Here is a 16,604-nt window from a genome sequence, read left to right as displayed (position 1 = left end):
GACCAGCTTCTTCATTTGGCTTCTAGGACTGCTCCTTGTCACTCTCCTGAATTGATTCCACCTTATGTTTCTGATTCCTAAGTGTTGACATTCAAGAACCATCATCTCCTCTGCTCTGTCTACACCCTTGCCTAGGTGGCCATGGTGTTTCCACACTGTCACAGACAACTCTCAAGTTTATATCTCCCCAGGCCTCTGCCCTGGACTCTAGACTCACATTCAACATCTCCATTGGGCATTTAAAGGCATCTCACACTTGCCATGCCTTTCGTCTTCTTCCCCTGCCATGTGCTCCTCCCACAGTCTCTTTCATCGGAGCAAATGGTACCTCCTGTTTTAGTTGCTCGCGCCACAAACCTTCGCGTCATCCTTGGCTCATCTCTTTCTTTATCTCACTCCCCACCTCAGCAAACGCTGGTGGTTCCAGATTTGAAATATGTCCAGAATTGGATTGCTTCATAGCACCTCCACAGCTATCACTCAAGTCTAAGCTAGCATCACCTCCTAGCCTGGATTCTTGCACCAGTCTTCTAATCACTTGCCTGATTCAGCGCTTCCTCCCCTCCCCAGTCTCCAACCAGAGTCCATTTTCTTCACTACAGTCAGAGCGATCCCAAGTGGACATAAGTGAGACCATGAACCTAAGTAAGATCATCATGTGTCCCAGCTCACAGAGTGAAACCCAAGGAGCTGCGCAGGGTCTGTAGGCTCTACATGCTCAGCCCCCTGCTGTACTTCTGCATAGCCCTGAGCCTTGCTGTCCTTCACGCACCTTTTCTGAACAGCCAGACCTCCTCCTGTTTCTTTGCACTTGCTGGTCTCTCTGTCAGGAATGCTCTTGCTCCCTCGACTCCGTTAGTCTCTGCTCACGTGTGATTTTTATCAGATAGGCCTTCTCCGACACTCTCTTTAAAAACACCACACTCCTATCACCCTCTGTCTCCCTCACCCTGCATTACTTTCCTTCCTGGAATTTCACAGCACTTTTCTCTATTACATGCATGTGTGTTTGGGTACATATATTTGTACATACATGTGGTGTATATATATCTGCGTATGCACGTGTGTGTTTGATCATTGTCGGTCTTCCCCTCCAAGAATGTAGTAAGCGCTATGATAGAAAGTATTTTGTTTCATCGTTATTATGAAAATGCCTAGCCATAGCAAGTATTTAATACATAATTGTTGAATGAATGTTGAATGAATCTATGCTGTTGATATACTGACTAAAAGTTACATATTTATAAAAGGTGTTAAAATTTGCCTTAAATTTTCCTGTGTTGCCCAAGCAGAATTGGGCATCTTGAAAGGCATTTAAAGAAATACAGTATTTACCCTTGAAGCACAATGAAGTCACATAAGGCTTGATGAAGACTGGAGTGAAGTCTACCATCTTTGTGCTCTGTAAGCAGATTCACTAAAGGTAATTGTAGCTGCAAACAGGAGCTACTAACATTACTTAACCCCTGCTGGCCTTGTGTTGAACCACAAAACGTTATGTTTACTCCATGATTGTTTGTTTTTACCAACTGCTATCATATTCTATTACTATCAGCCTTTGCATACATGTCCATCTGAATGAGCGTATTCTAAACGACATGGTTCACTATTGCACATGCTGAGAACTCAAGCTGATGTCTTATGAAGGAATATCCGTCACTGAAGAACTGCGTTTCTACTGATCACCCTACTGCCAAAGCTAATGGTTTATGTAGCGATTCCTTGATGTGAGCTGTTAGCATATTAAAGTATATTTACTGAAATTGAATACGTGATTTAAATGACATATAATTTCAATATACTTCTGAAAACCAAAATATAAATTCATGTAAAATGGTATAATTACGAAAAAATGTTTACTTAAAAAAAACCACACGACTAGCTAACTTGGTAGCCTAAAGAACACAAGTCTAAAATTTCCTAATATTTCCTTTCTTACATATTTTACTGTTTGATCTTTACCTTTAAAGTGAGCACACAGAAGTAAAAATACAATATTAATTAGATTGCATATTTAATGCCTGTGTATTATAGAGGCCACACGTCAGGGTGGTTGGAAGGTGGGCTTTGGGCCTGGGCTGCCTGGATATGAATCCTGTATCTGCCATTTCCTGGCTGTAGGTGTTGAGAAGGCTATTTGTCCACATATTTCTGTTTCCTTCTAGGGTTGTTGTGAGGATGGTTATAGCTCAGACACTTAGAATAGTGCTGAACATAGAATAATCACTCAGTAAGTACCAGCTATGACTACTAGCTACATATAATGAAAATAAAGTGCTGCCATCACATCACATCCCCTTTTGTTGCTAATAGGCTGAATTAATCCAATTTGTCAAAAATATCCAAATAGTTTCATGTAAAATTACTCCTAAAGAAACAGAACCTTTCATACAGCAGAGGAATGCTTAGCACCTTCTTTAGAGGAGAGATGCTAGTTTCTCTCCAGGAATCTACTGTTAAATACACTTCAGATGTCATAATTGGCACTCAGGGCTCTTAGAGATGTTTCCTGGGTTATTGCTTAGAAAAAGCTCTGAGGAAGCCCACAGCAAGCACTGGCTTCCAATGTGCTTCATTATTCATATTGATATTTTGAGAACCCGACAAAGGGATTATGAGAGAATCCTGATTAGTTTACTAATTCTCTTCATTCTATACTTTCTTTAGCTCCGAAACCCCAACACCCATTAATATGCTCACATGTGTGCACACACACATTTATAACTCACATTCCCCATTTAAAAAATCACAGGAGATGATTTCTTATATAAGTATATTAACCTTAGTGTGTATGCTTTTGAATCCTGTTTTAGAGAAGATTATATTATAATAAAGATTGGTATCCTTTACCTTAACCTCATTTCTAGACTTATTAATTGTATGAGATACAGTAGGTATGTTACAAAGTCCATTCTAGCCTTATTAATTCTATGATACATGGTAGACTAGTCTCATGCTGAATTTGAAATTGTAGAGTATGTTAAGATTTAGGGTACTTAATTCAATTCATTCACTTATATTATGGAGAGACAGGCAAACCATGGATAATTTTTTTCCCAGGTGGATTTTGTTAATCTTTTTTTAAAATTGAGGTGAAATTCACATAATATGCAATTAACCATTATAAAGTATACAAATCAGTGGCATTTAGTGTATTCCTCATGTGGTTAAACCACCACCTCTCTCTAGTTTAAAACTGTTCACCATCCCAGAAAAACACTCCAAACCCGTTTAGTAATCACTCCACACCCCCTCCTTCCCCCACCCCGTTTTCTGCCTCTTTGCAACTGCCTATTTTGGATTTATCATATAAAATGTGACTTTTTGTGTCTAGTTTCTTTTAAGAAAGTTTTCAAGCTTCATCTAAGTTGTAGCATGTATCAGTACTTTGTTCCTGTTTATTGGTGAACAATATCCCATTATATTTCTATTTTTATTAAACAATTTGTTTATCCATTTATACTTAATGTATCTGGGTTGTTTCCACCTTTTGGCTGCTATGAATAATGCTGCTATAAACATTCATAAACAAGCTTCTGTGTGGGCATAGGTTTTCATTTCTCTTGGGTATATACCTAGAAGTGGAATTGCTGGGTCATATAGTAACTTTATGTTTAATTTTTGAGGAACTGCCAAAATGTTTTCCACAGTGGCTGCATCATTGTATGCTCCACCACCAATGGACATCTTATTTCTCCACATCTTTGCCAAACCTGGTTTTACATTTTTGTTGTTGTTTTTGAAGCCATCATAGTGGTATCTCAGTGTAATTTTGATTTGCATTTTCTTAATGACCAGTGATACTGAATGTTTTTTCATGTGATTATTGGCCACTTGTATATCCTCTTTGTAGAAATGTGTTTACATTTTCTGCCCATTTAAAGAATTGGGTTGCCTTTTTGTTGTTGAATTGTAAGAGTTCTTTATAGATTCTTATCAGACATGTGGTTCATAAACATTTTCTCCCATTCTGTATATTGCCCTTTCTCATTTTTGACAATAGTCCTTTGATGAGCAAATGGTTTTAAGTTTTATGAAGTCCAATTTATCTATTTTTTTCTTTTGTTATTCATGCTTTTGTTGTCAAATATAAGAATCCATTGCCAAATTTATGCCAATCCTCAAATTCATATGGAATTGCAAGGGACTCCAAATAGTCAAAACATTATTTAAAAAAGACAAACAAAGTTGGATGGATTATTCACACTTCCCGATTTCAAAACTTACCACAAAGCTATAGTAATCCAAACAGTGTGAGACTGACATAAGGACAGACATGACGTAAGGACAGACATATAGACCAATGGAATAGAACTGATTCCACAAATAAACCCAGCATCTATGATTTTTGACAAGGATGCCAGGACCATTCAATGAGAAAAATAATTTTCTCTTCAACAAATGGTGTTGGGGCAACTGGATATCCAAATGCAAAAGAATGGAGCTGGAGCCCTACCTCACTCCATATACAAAAATTAACTCAAAATGAATCAGCAACCTAAATACAAGAGCTAAACCAATAAAACTATTAGAAGAAAACATAGGGGTAAATATTCACCATGGATAATTCAAATCCACAGATAATTCTCCACTCCAGTGAAAAGTGAACATCTTCGTCCATTGTAACATTTGCCCAAAGACTCTGGGGATGGTAGCAATGCTGTCTGACTTGAGTTTGATCGCTTTTCATCCCTCTATCCATCGGGACAGCCACTTCATGAGAAATGTCCATGAAGGTAAGCAGAAGGCAGAGAATCAAGTGCCTAGGCTAATCCTAACAAAAAGTACCATTGGCCACAATAAATAAAATAAAACGGAAGCACACAATTTAAACCAAAGGCACCCTTTGGTTTCTAAATTCTTTTTCCAGGTTGATTAATTCTTCTCTTCCATCCCCTCCATTACCCACTAATTTTATTATGAGTAGCTAATGTAATGGTTAAGGGCACAGACCCTGGTGCTAGAGGGCCTGGATTCCAATCCCTTTGTCAGCTCTACCACTTACTTAGCTGCTTATCTTTTCCTCAGTCTCTCTCTATGCCTCAGCTCCCTTATATTCTGCATGAGAATATCAGTGCCCACCTCATGGGGTTGTTGCTGCCTACCACTTCTTACGTGTGTGCTGTTATTGCTAGGACTGACAGAGGATGGATTAGGCAAGAGAGGTACTTCGATGCTTCCATGATTATAAATAGAGTTGCTAAAAAAAGTAGCTCATATGGTGGCCGTGATCATGTGCATTGTAGACCTTCAACTACAGGGAGTGTAACTGATCAAGGGCCCCAGCTGCTGTGCTCTGAAATCCATCATCCCATGTGCAGACGCCTCACTTCCCACCAGCAGCTCCCAGCCAGTAGCTAAGTGTTGCCGAAATCTAAGGGAGGCCACTCCTGGGAGGCGCAGGACTCCTCTGTGGTCATTGTTTGCTTGAGTACTCTTTGACAACCTTGCCAAAATGTCCTCAGTCTGAAGGACAAGCTAGCCTTCCAGCCTGCTGTGTCTTTGCTCTGGGTCAGCCTTGCATCATGGTCTGATGGCTCTCCCAGTCTTTCCTGGCTCCCTCCTGTTTTCGCCCAGCCTTCTAAACCCATCGGAGTGCCTGATTCAGAGGACTTGGAATAACACAGTCTGTCATTCAAAGCTCTCTCAGATATGGCCTTAGCCTATATTCTACCTTATTTCCTACCTCATTGACATCTATCTTCCACTCTTAGTTCCCAAATGTGCCTAATGCTTTGCCAACTCTGAGCCTCTGCCCACGCCCCCGCGCTGAGAAAGCGCTTCCCACTCGGCCACTTATGCCTATTGGATCCCGTTTGTCATTGATCATGCAGCTCAAATGTCACCTTCTCTAAGCCTTTCAAGACCTGCCAGCCAGGTATATACTCTTTCCCTTCTATACACCTCCAGGACTTTTGCCTTTGAGCTTTTTAATAAGCTTATTAACAGCAGTAACTACTTCTGACTTTGAACCCTCCAAAGTCCCCAGCTTGTGCAGACTAGGCACTCAAAAGTTTGTAGAATGTAATTGAACAATTAGGAGGAATTCTATGGTGAATTTTTTAACATTAAGGATTTCCAACAGCTCACATCACATGGCTTAATATGGCAACAGTGAGCTCAAATGAATAAAAAACAAACAAACAAACAAACAAACCCTATGTATCAAAACACTAAGGGCAGAACACAGCATTTAGTAACTCAATTTTAATATCTGCTTAAAATTCTTCACCAAATTTGGCTGATTTTTTTCCCCCAAAAAGACGACATGAAATTCTCAAATAGTTTTGGATTTGTCTATTATATATGAAAGTGGACTAGGGGACTAAGAAAAAAGAGCCGTAAAAGAATACAGCCCTTTCCCTAAAGGCTGGCAAGGCCAACATCGCTCCCCTTGGCTCCTCCAGAAATAAAGGGGGAGATCCTGTTATTTAGTGAACTTTCATAGCGTAAGGAATATATACAGTAATGTGAGAGGGCCGTGATGAGCTCAATAGATAGAGGATCTTATTTCCTCACATATGCTGCTCACCTGTGGTCGGTATTGCGGTTGACATTTATCAAGTGCATGTTATTCACTTTTAATCCTCACCACAGACCTATTCTCGTATAGGACAGGAAATTGAGGCTCTATAAACAAGTCATGTGGCTAGGTCACTGGCCAAAATCCTTGAGAAGCTTAATGTAGGTGACTAAAAGATATGCTAATCGTATAAAATTCAATTTCTACCCCCCAACTCTACCCCAGTGCTTTTTTGGGCAAAGTTCTTGGAAGATTCAGCCCCCCCAAAATTGTCATCACCTTGAAGGCAAGGTTTGGCATCTAGCCAGGATATAGCATTAGTGCCAGCTCAACAGCTGTAGGTAAAGGGTTATGACTCTTTCACTCAGGTCTCTAACTGTTTCCGGTTAAGAACACAACACTCAGGTAAGAACGTCTCAGGTGGAAAGCAGGAAGCAGGTGGCTAGTCCAAGGATCAGATAGCACCTGCTTGGATGCTCATCTATTAATGATTTAACAAGGGCGATCACATGGGCCAGTTGTCGTTTTTCCCTGCCCTCATTTTTCTAACAGATCTGAAAAGTGAACAAGATGGATGGGTCCAGCAACGGGGAAGAGGAGGACGGCACATTCACCAACATTCCTCTTGCAGATGACTTAGGTAAGGGAGAGCCGGATGAATTTCAAAGCCTACAATTCAGCAACTGCTTAGCAGTTTTTTAAAAATATAACTTTTGTTATTTTTCTTATCATGGTAAAACATACTCTCTGTAGAAAACTTGGAAAAAATACAGCTACAAAAATAAGACAAAAAGTTTTTATTTAAGAGCTATTTTTCTTTTTCCTTTTTAATTAAGGGATTATTTTAAAAGTTCCTGTGGTTGTCTTACATGCACTTTTAAAAATAAACAGATAAAAATATAAAATGTTCATTTCATAAAAGCTCAGGAAACATGACTTCAAAGTTGTTGACTAAAATGATATTTCGTTCAACCATATTCTGTCCAGTTGTAGTCAACTTCTCTATTTTGTAAAATAACTTTACCGTTTCTGAAAAATTAACTAGGTTATGTTGCACTCGCTTTAAGAATTCTTTCAGAAAAATGTCTAGTTTTTAAGCAAGGACCAAGTTTGCTGGATTCTACCCGAGAGAAGGAAAACGGGAGGCAGTGGTTCTACAATGCTGACGGAAGGATAACTGTCCTGGAAAAATAACAATGCTGACTTGCACAATGTTACCTGGAAACACTTCGAAACTATAAGCACCCACATTTTGTGTGTGTGTGTGTGTGTGTGTGTGTGTCTCGCTGTTGGCGGTATTTTGTATCCAAGTTTTGTTAGCACAATCCTAGTAAGAAGCTAGCAAGGCGGCAGCTGAGCAATGGGGGTTACCGATTTTGATTAACAGAGAGCAGAGCATGAATATTTAACATCAATAGCTCTTTCATTCAGCCACGCTTCTCCACTTTCTCCCTAAATGCTCAGATTCAAAAAGCCTCTTTCTAAAGTGTGGGCAGACAATTAGCACAAACCGCCAGCCAGCCGGAGCTAAGCTCCCTCTCCTGGCACCGCGTAAACATGCTGGGGGCTTTAGAAATCAGAGAGGAAGCAGCATTTTCAGCCTTTATTGAGACGGAAAGGTACAAGGCTCTGGGGCTGTTGGAGCAATGGGATACAGTTGGCCTTAACATGCTCCCACCAGGGTGTTTTTAGAAAATGACAGAGTTGCCGACGGCAGCGAAGGAAGGGAACAAAGACGGAGGGAAGCCTGTGTTTTAGCTTCTGAAAGGCACGATGAGCGGTCGCGCGTGGGGAGCCCTGCGTGCTGTGGGCGGGCGCAGTTCATACGGAACGCCTGCTTTGCTTGCTCGCTCCGAATCCGCCCCAGCCCAGGATTCTTTCTCAACTGTGACGTGGGCTGGGCCTGAACCCCGGACCCTCGGCCGTGTGGCTGGGTAAGCAGCCGTTCTGAAGCCATTCTCTCCTCCTCCAGCCCTGGGCACCGCCTCGGCTCTCCTCTCTAGGTCTCATCTTCTGCCACCCTCACACTTCCAGGGCAGACAAAAGCAGAGGGGGGCAGGGGACTTTAAGTCAGGTGTCCACTACTGGCAGGGGTCCCTCGGAGTTGCTTACTAATGAAGACTGAGGTCGTGGGCAGAAAGACAATAGACTAGGACTGGGTAAGCGGTCCTCCTGGGTTGGTGGTGAGCGTGGTGCCAGCTGGGGGAGGGCTCCGCGTCTCCTGCTCCCACGCTCCACCCCCCTCGTCCTTAGTTAGTGAGTCACAGAACCTTAGGGTAGTAAACGGATGATCCGGCATGGCAACGGCAGTGGGCTGAGGGACGCCTGCTAATTTGTGCTCTTTCAGTATTCCAAGACGGTCAACAGAAACTGTCCATACACTGGAAACAAAAAGGAAGCGAAACATCATGGTTTTTGGCTTTTGGAGATAATTGTAGCAATTTGATACGGTAGCACTGGTTTGCAAGAGGTTCTTGGTTTTTTGATAAACAAAAACAGGAAAACAAATTATCAGGAAATAAATGCAGCTTGTTTAGTAGCCATGGTGGAGTCTACGCAAGAGCAAAGCATTAAACGAGTATGGCTTATATTATTAGAAAGTTTAGTCCAATTTCTTACTTTTCGTTTTATAATATATATTGTAATATATAAAATATATACAGAAATGAAAAGGAGGCTCACAGACGTTAAGTGACTTATCTGAGGTATGCACTGGTGAGCTGCATGTTGTATTTGAAACTGCTAGACATGGAGGCTATAGGAAAGGAGATTTTATTTTTCCTCTGAGTACACAGTCCAGCCTCAGGTACTCTGGCGCCCATTCCCAGGGAGGCTGCCCAGACCCTCTGTCTCCTCCCACCCCCACCCGCCATCATGGCAGGGTGCCTTTGCTTATTCAGAAGATGGCAAGAGAAAGGAGAAAATATTTGCTCACTCCGGACAAAAAGGTTTGTTTGGGAAAAAGAGTGAAGGACTTAGTTAAACTTTGGTTGATCTTTGGGTTTCATTTCTTTAGGTAACCCTACTTCCTGCTAGTGTGGAGGCAGAGAGCTGGCAGTGACAGCAGTTATTCAAATCCCAAACCAGTGCTCCCTAAATTCATTTGTAGGTTAGTTGTATGGATCTCAGACCAAACATCTCCATAGAAACAAGGTGATAAATGATAGGATTCTAGACCAGCGTTAATTCCAGGGTTCCCAAACTATGGGCCAAGGTTACACCCAAGGAACTGCAGCAAACCCACAGGGGCCCCATGGGGTGTGTCAACCTCTATCAGACACCGTGACAACTGGCTAGAGGTTGTGCACAATTTCACACCAGGCTGAGCTACGTTTCTAAGTGACATCTCTTTCGATGCTGGGTTTTCTGTGGTTGCTGTGATAAAAGCAAGCTCTTTGTAAAAATCAATGTAGGACAGGTAATAAGGGTGTCAGTTTGAGAAGGTTGGAGAAGTTGTGAACTGCCCAAGACGTGCACACAGCCCATACGTAATTGTTTCTTTAAGAATGAAATAAAAAAGAAATGGAAATTTCTTTCAGTTTAGGTGTAGTATTTTTTCAAATGGTTACTATGCTATAAGGATATAAATACTTATTAAGATGTTTGAACTAGAGACTTATTTCAGAGACCTGTTTGGTATTTCTCTTGGCTTTGGAGCACTGCGAAAAGGTGACTTAGATTTAAGGGCACTGTTGACCAAGGTAATTGGGAATATCTTGGGTCTAAGCTTTCCTGTAGCTAGACTGGCCTCCCTTCGGGGTGGGAGACATAGAGTGCAGAACAACCATTTGATGGTATTGATCTCTCCTTCCTTCCTGTGTTTCTGCTCCCCTGGCTGAGATGCCACCACACTTCTCAGGTTCTCCTTGAACCTCTCTCATCCTTCTCAGACTCTTTTGGGAACCCCTTTCAAGGGCTCCCCTAAGATTCTGCCCTTGGCCTATTTTTCTTCTCTCTCTAGACACAGCTCTGGATGAACTCATCCAGTCCTCCTAGTTCCATTCTCACTGTCCTTGCAATAAGCCAGTGACTAAAGCAGAGGCTGCAAATTCCAATACCTTTAGGGCCAGGCCATGCATTTCTGGGACGGAGGCAATGGTATATCATTATTTCATTCAAATTCCAAAATAAACCATGGAAATTTCAATTCTTTTTTTCAGCTTATTGGTTTTTTCATCATGCATCCTTCTTTTAGTTTTCTTAAAAATTTTTATTTTAATGTGATAAGGACACTTAACATGAGATCTACCCTTTTAACAGATTTTTAAGTATTGTTAAGAACAGTCACAATGTTATCCATCAGATCTCTGGAACTTACTCATTTTACATACCTGAAATTTTATACCTGTTGATTAGCCATCTCCTCGCCGCAACCCCCAGCCTTTGCAACCATCATTCTGTTCTTTGCTTCTGTGTGTCTGAGTATTTTATATACCTCATATAAGTGGAATCACACAATATTTGTTGTCCATGGCTGGCTTACTTCACTTAGTCTAATGTCCTCAAGGTTCATCCATGTTGTGGCATCTTACAAGACAGTTTTCTTTTTTAAGGCTGAATAATATTCTGTTGTGTATATATACCACATTTTTGTTTATCCATTTATATGTTGATAGGCATTTACGTTGTCTCCATTTCTTAGCTATCATGAATAGTGCAGCAATGAACATGAGAGTGCTAATATCTCTTTAAGGTCTTAATTGCAATTCTTTTGGATAAATACCCAGAAGTGGGACTGGTGGATCATATGGTAGTTCTATTTTTAACTTTCTGAGGAACCTCTACATTGCTTTCCATAGTGGCTGTACCATTTCACATTCCTACCAATAGTGTAAAAGGGTTCCAATTTCTCCACATCCTCACCAGCACATGTTGTCTTTGTTTTTTGATAGCCATCCTAACAGGTGTTAGGTGATATCTGAGTATGGTTTTGATTTGTATTTCCCTGATGATTAGTGACACTGAACATCTTTTCACATACCTGTTGGCTATTTGTATGTCTTCTTCATGGAAATGTTTATTCAAGTCCTTTCCCATTTTGAATTGGGCTTTCAGTGTTTTTCTTATTGAGTTGTAGGAGTTCCTTATATGTTTGGGAAATTAACTCCTTATCAGATATATGATTTGCAAATATTTTCTCTCATTCTGTGGGCTCCCTTTTTACTATATTGGTTGTTTCCTTTGCTGTGCAGAAGCTTTTTAGTTTGATGTCATCTCACTTGCTTATTTTTGCTTTTGTTGCCTATGCTTTTGGTGTCATATCCATGAAATTATTGCCAACACCAATGTCATGAAGATTTTTCTCTATATTTTCTTCTCAGAGCTTTGCAGCTTCTGGCCTTACATTTAAGTCTTTAATCCATTTTGAGTTGTTGTTTTTTGTGTATGGTGTAAGATAAGGGTCCAATCTCATTCTTTTGCACATGGACATTCAGTTTTCCCAACAGTGTTTGAAGAAACTATCCTTTTCCCATTGTATACTCTTGGCTCCCTTGTTGAAGGTCAGTTGACCATATGTGTGGGGATTTATTTCTGGGCTCTCTGTTCTGTTCCATTGGTGTATATGTCTGTCTTTACGCCAGTACCACACTGTTTTAATTACTCTAGCTTTGTAATATATTTTTATTCCACTGAAATCAGCAAGTGTGATGCCTCTAGCTTTGTTCTTTTCTTTCCTCTCAAGATTGTTTTGGCTATTTAAAGTCTTTTGTAGTTTCACATGAATTTTGGAATTGTTTTCTATTTCTGTAAAAATCGGATTTTTATAGGAATTGTTTTGAATCTGTAGATTGCTTTAGGCAGTATGGACATTTTAACAATATTAAAGATTTGTACACTGAAAACCATAAACCATTAATGAAAGAAATTAAAGAAGATCCAAACAAATGGAAAGTCATCATACATCTCTGAAACATAGCAGAAATTGCTCTTAGTATGGTTTATTTCACAGTGGTGTCACCAGCTTAATTCTTTCAACAAGGATATGCTTTGTTTGCATATCAAATATATAGGAACTCCTTCCGTTTCTCATGAGCAGATCATTTTCCTTGAAACACACAATCCTTCACACTAGATTTCATTTTCTGATTTTGATTGAGATAAGGGAACAAGAAAAGTTTATTTTCTCTTAATTCTACTGTAAGAAATGCAACAGAGCAAGTGTTATGGCAACCAGTGCCGAGGCTCAGGGCCAGGGGTCTGGCCAGATGGGGACTGCCATTCCCTGGAGAGCATGTGCCCTGCTCACGGAGCAGAGCTGCCTCCCACTGCTAGCCATTGCCATGGGAGGATGGAAATGCAAATTAGCAGAAGTTTCAAGAGATACTGGAAATACAGAATTTTTTGGTGCAACTTCCTGATTTTTCCATGTTTTCCACCTAATTCTAATTTAAAAACAATATCACAGAGGCCCAAACAAAACACATCTGCAGGATAGATATGACTACAGAAGAAACTGTTTTCAGCCTTCTGTACTTAAATCTTTATCACTTGTGTTTATCTCCCTTCTGAGTTTCTGATTCATAATCCAACTGCTAGACATCTAGATATGTCCCAAGTGTCAAATGAACTCATCTTCCTCACTCCTACCCTGAAATCTGCTCCCACTCCTGATTCACAATTTTAATGAATGTTCCCACCATCCACCCAGTTTCTTAAGCTAGAAATTCACATATATGTCACTGTCCCATTCTCATCTCTCTCAACCCAATCAGTCATTGACGTCTGTTGACTTGACCTTGAAAAAAACGCTTCTCAGATAAATCTGGCCTTCTCTATCCCTACCACCTCCCTGATTAAGGCCTCATTATCTCCCACATAAACCACAGCATCAACCATCCAACTTCCTATTTTAATTCTTATCCTTTCAAATCTATTCTCCACACTGACCATATCACTCCCTCTCTTTGCGGAGAAAAATCAATGCCCCTCATCCCCTGCTGGATAAACTCCAAGACACTTAGCATGGCATTTATTTAAAGCCTCCCTTTTCCTGGCTCTACCTCTCTCTTCAATGTCATTTCCTGCCACACAGTTTGGGCTCAGTTGGAAACACTTAATGTTCCATGCACATGCTGTCTATTTCATGCCTCTGACTTTATTCATGCTGCTCTCTTTGCCTGGAATAATGCCCCTCACCCTTCTCTTGCCTGGATAATTCTTAGTCACCCTTCAAGAGCTCACTCAGGCATCACCTCCTCCAGGAAGTCTTCCTTGACATTCCTGGTTTCCTTTCTCCTTCCTGAAAGCCCGAGGCTTATCTCTACCTATATTTTTTCACAGCATATTGCACTTGATGTATGTTTCCTACCCACCAGACTGTGAGCTGCTATTGGATAGAACCCAAGTTTTAAAATGTCGGTTGCTTCTAGCACAGTGTCTGACACATAACAGACACTCAATACATTTTTTTCCAGACAATTCTGACTGAGTTATGTGTCTGTTGGGGTGAGAGCCAGGTAGACAGACCATCCCCTAGCTGAGAATTGACTCCTAGGGTCAACTCTCCTAAATTATTTCTACATTTAAGAGTTTCTTTCCTATCTCCACTTCTTGTTCAGTTTAGTTGTGCTTTCAGAAAACATTTTCTGAGCACCTACTATCACATGCCAGGAGTAGGCCAGACTAGGCTATTTGAAGAATTCACTCAGCGTAACGTGGCAGGAAGGGCTTGAACTCTGGAATCAGAAATGCCTGAATTTGAACCTGTTAGACTTTGAGCAAGTTATTTAACATCCTTAAACCTGAGTTTCCTCAGTTGCAAAATGATCTAAGGACATGTCTCAGAATTGTTTGGAAGCTTAAATGAAATAACACAGGAAACTTCTTGAACTAGCCTGGTATACAGTATGTGCTCAGTACGTTCTGCCCACTTCTAGGAGCTCACACATGTTTCTTTAAAGGCTCCAACACTTGTTCACATCAGTTGTCATGGTAGCAACAGTGTCCTGCAGACGGACGCTGCTCTGTAAGCCAGGACGTCTGGTGGACATCCTCCTGATGGGGAGGCTTACGGGAAGGGGGAGGCGATGTGAAGAAACGCTGTAAACAAGAGCATGACTCTTTTCTGATTCAAATCATACAGCGCCACTTTTTCCTCTTCATCTCGGCCCTCTCCTCTTCCCCATAGGTGTTCTTCCCATGGCTGTTCTCCTTGACGCCTCAGCCTCCCTCCTGACTCTGCTCTCTGAAACCTCCCCTGAATAACATTCAGAGCTGCTTCTGCATCTGCTTTTGGCCTCAGCCAATTAGCCCTCATTGTCAGGCTGGAATAAGCTTCCCAGAGAAGTGACACAATTGTTGTGTGCTTTTATTTGGTGCTGCTTCCTACCACTAGACGGAAAATGTGACGATACCCCCCTATGCCCTGCTGAAAGCAGCCTGGGTTTGAAAAGCTTTCAGAAGGGCCATCTGCCATCCCCTCAGCCAAGCAGAAGATCAGACACGAGGCCCTGCATTCGTTAGCACTACAAGTAAAAGGTATCAAGGGCCTGTCTTCCTTTTCATCTCACCCTCCATTATGATACGGCTGAAGAAGGAAATAGACTGGTGGCTACCCAGCTGGGGGACACACTGAGCCCTAGCAGGAATCTTGTCCATTAAAAGGGAGTGGGGCCGGGCCTCCCTATTCTGGCGGTGAAAGCAGCCAGTGTTTGCAGCCAGCACCAAGCTCCCTAGTGTCCTCTGCACTGCCGTTAATGGCTTTGCCAGGTCACCCTGGACCTCTTGGAAGGACGCTGTTCAGGTGCGGGTCCCCGAGTGGAGGCATTGTTAACTAAGTAACAAGGACGAGGCCAGTGTCTGCCGAGCGCTGGCCGCGAAGCTCTCCTTACATCATCTCAATTTACACCCTCCAGTGAAAATGGCCATGAATATTCATTTAAAAGATTATTCACACATCCTTAGGGATGTCAAAAAAAGATCATCTCAAGCACGGTAGAATTTTTTTTTTTTTTTAGTGGAATTGAACAAGTGCATTCATTGCGCCAGCAATGGCAGAAAGTTTCAGCAAATCTTAATTGGCATTTGGGATCCATAGAAGTGCAGATAATGACACTGGCTGAGTGAAATATCTGTTCCTGTAAGCCGAAGATAGTATAGACAGTGGCATTAGGGATACCTCCCCGGGCCCAGCAAAATGCCTTAGAGATTTAATGTAAGAGATTCAATAAGAAAAAAGGAGATTAACTCGGCTTCTCCGTCGTTTCTAAGAGTGGGCTGGCTCTGGGGTCACTAATGTATTGCTAGAAATTGTAAGTGCTCTTTCTGTGGAAAAAAAAAATCTTCAATCAGAGGAAATCCACTTAACTGAAATAAATGATCTAGCATAATGCGAAAACTAGTTTTAATAAACAAGCTTAAGAAATGCAGTGGTAGGCAGTGGTCTAAATGTTTTTAGTAATTTTAGAGTGTTCTCTAGTTTTCTCGTCAAAGGGTAAGTATTAATATCTTGACTCTTCCCTTAAAAGACAAACCACCTATCAGTTGCCTTGTATCAGCAATGTGTTTTTTTCTTCTTTGTTAGATTAACCTCCCCGCCCTCCCACTACCCCCGCCCCGCAAAAAAAAAAAAGTGAGTAAAAATTTTCTGGGTTCAATGTATATGAAATCAGCATAATTGTGCTAATTTCTTACTCGAGAGAAAAATCCAGAGGCGATCCAGAAAATCAGGGGTGAACTGTATTGACCGGAGCTCCTGAGCCAGGGAGATGCTGCCCTTCGCCAGGTCTTCTTCCTGTTGGGAAGGCAGTCCGTGACTCTTTTCTCTTCTCTTCATTTTATAAAGGCCCCAGGGGATGGGGTCAGCTTTGGACACATCTCCCCTCACAGGCCTCCTGCCTCCCTGACTTGTTGGAAATCTGCGCATCAGGGCCTTTCCTTAGAAACCTCTGGGGTTCCCTTGAGGAGCCCTTTGAAGTTTCTCTTGGAGCCTTCACAGAGAATCTGGAGTGGAGAGAGGAGGAGGAGAACGCTGAGACAAGGACAGGCTTGGAGAAGCCAGCTTCAGGTGTGCTCCTCAATGCTAGGAATCAAAATCTAAAACGACCCGAAAGCTATGAGTGAGCCTACAGGAAATGCTACG

The 16,604-nt window shown here is 41.5% G+C and overlaps 1 protein-coding gene and 1 long non-coding RNA gene across 2 annotated transcripts in view; one reads left to right on the top strand and one right to left on the bottom strand.

Annotated features, from left to right (window-relative positions):
* The first annotated feature begins 7,078 nt into the window (after positions 1 to 7,078).
* The window catches only part of SCOC (short coiled-coil protein), a 31,750-nt gene continuing 22,224 nt past the window's right edge, over positions 7,079 to 16,604 (top strand). The window contains exon 1 of the mRNA XM_019661051.1: positions 7,079 to 7,163. Within this exon, the coding sequence (XP_019516596.1) occupies positions 7,094 to 7,163 (70 nt within the window). The 5' untranslated portion in view covers positions 7,079 to 7,093. The remainder of the gene's footprint in view (positions 7,164 to 16,604) is intronic.
* LOC109392515 (uncharacterized) overlaps positions 8,122 to 16,604 on the bottom strand; it is a 25,164-nt gene continuing 16,681 nt past the window's right edge. The window contains exon 3 of the long non-coding RNA XR_002126071.1: positions 8,122 to 8,904. This is a non-coding gene — a long non-coding RNA (uncharacterized LOC109392515). The remainder of the gene's footprint in view (positions 8,905 to 16,604) is intronic.

This window comes from Hipposideros armiger, unplaced genomic scaffold (genome assembly GCF_001890085.2).
Source record: "Hipposideros armiger isolate ML-2016 unplaced genomic scaffold, ASM189008v1 scaffold_333, whole genome shotgun sequence".
NCBI classification, from domain to species: Eukaryota; Metazoa; Chordata; class Mammalia; order Chiroptera; family Hipposideridae; genus Hipposideros; species Hipposideros armiger.
Note: the sequence above shows the minus strand (reverse complement) of the source record. Positions and strands in the feature narration are given on the sequence as shown.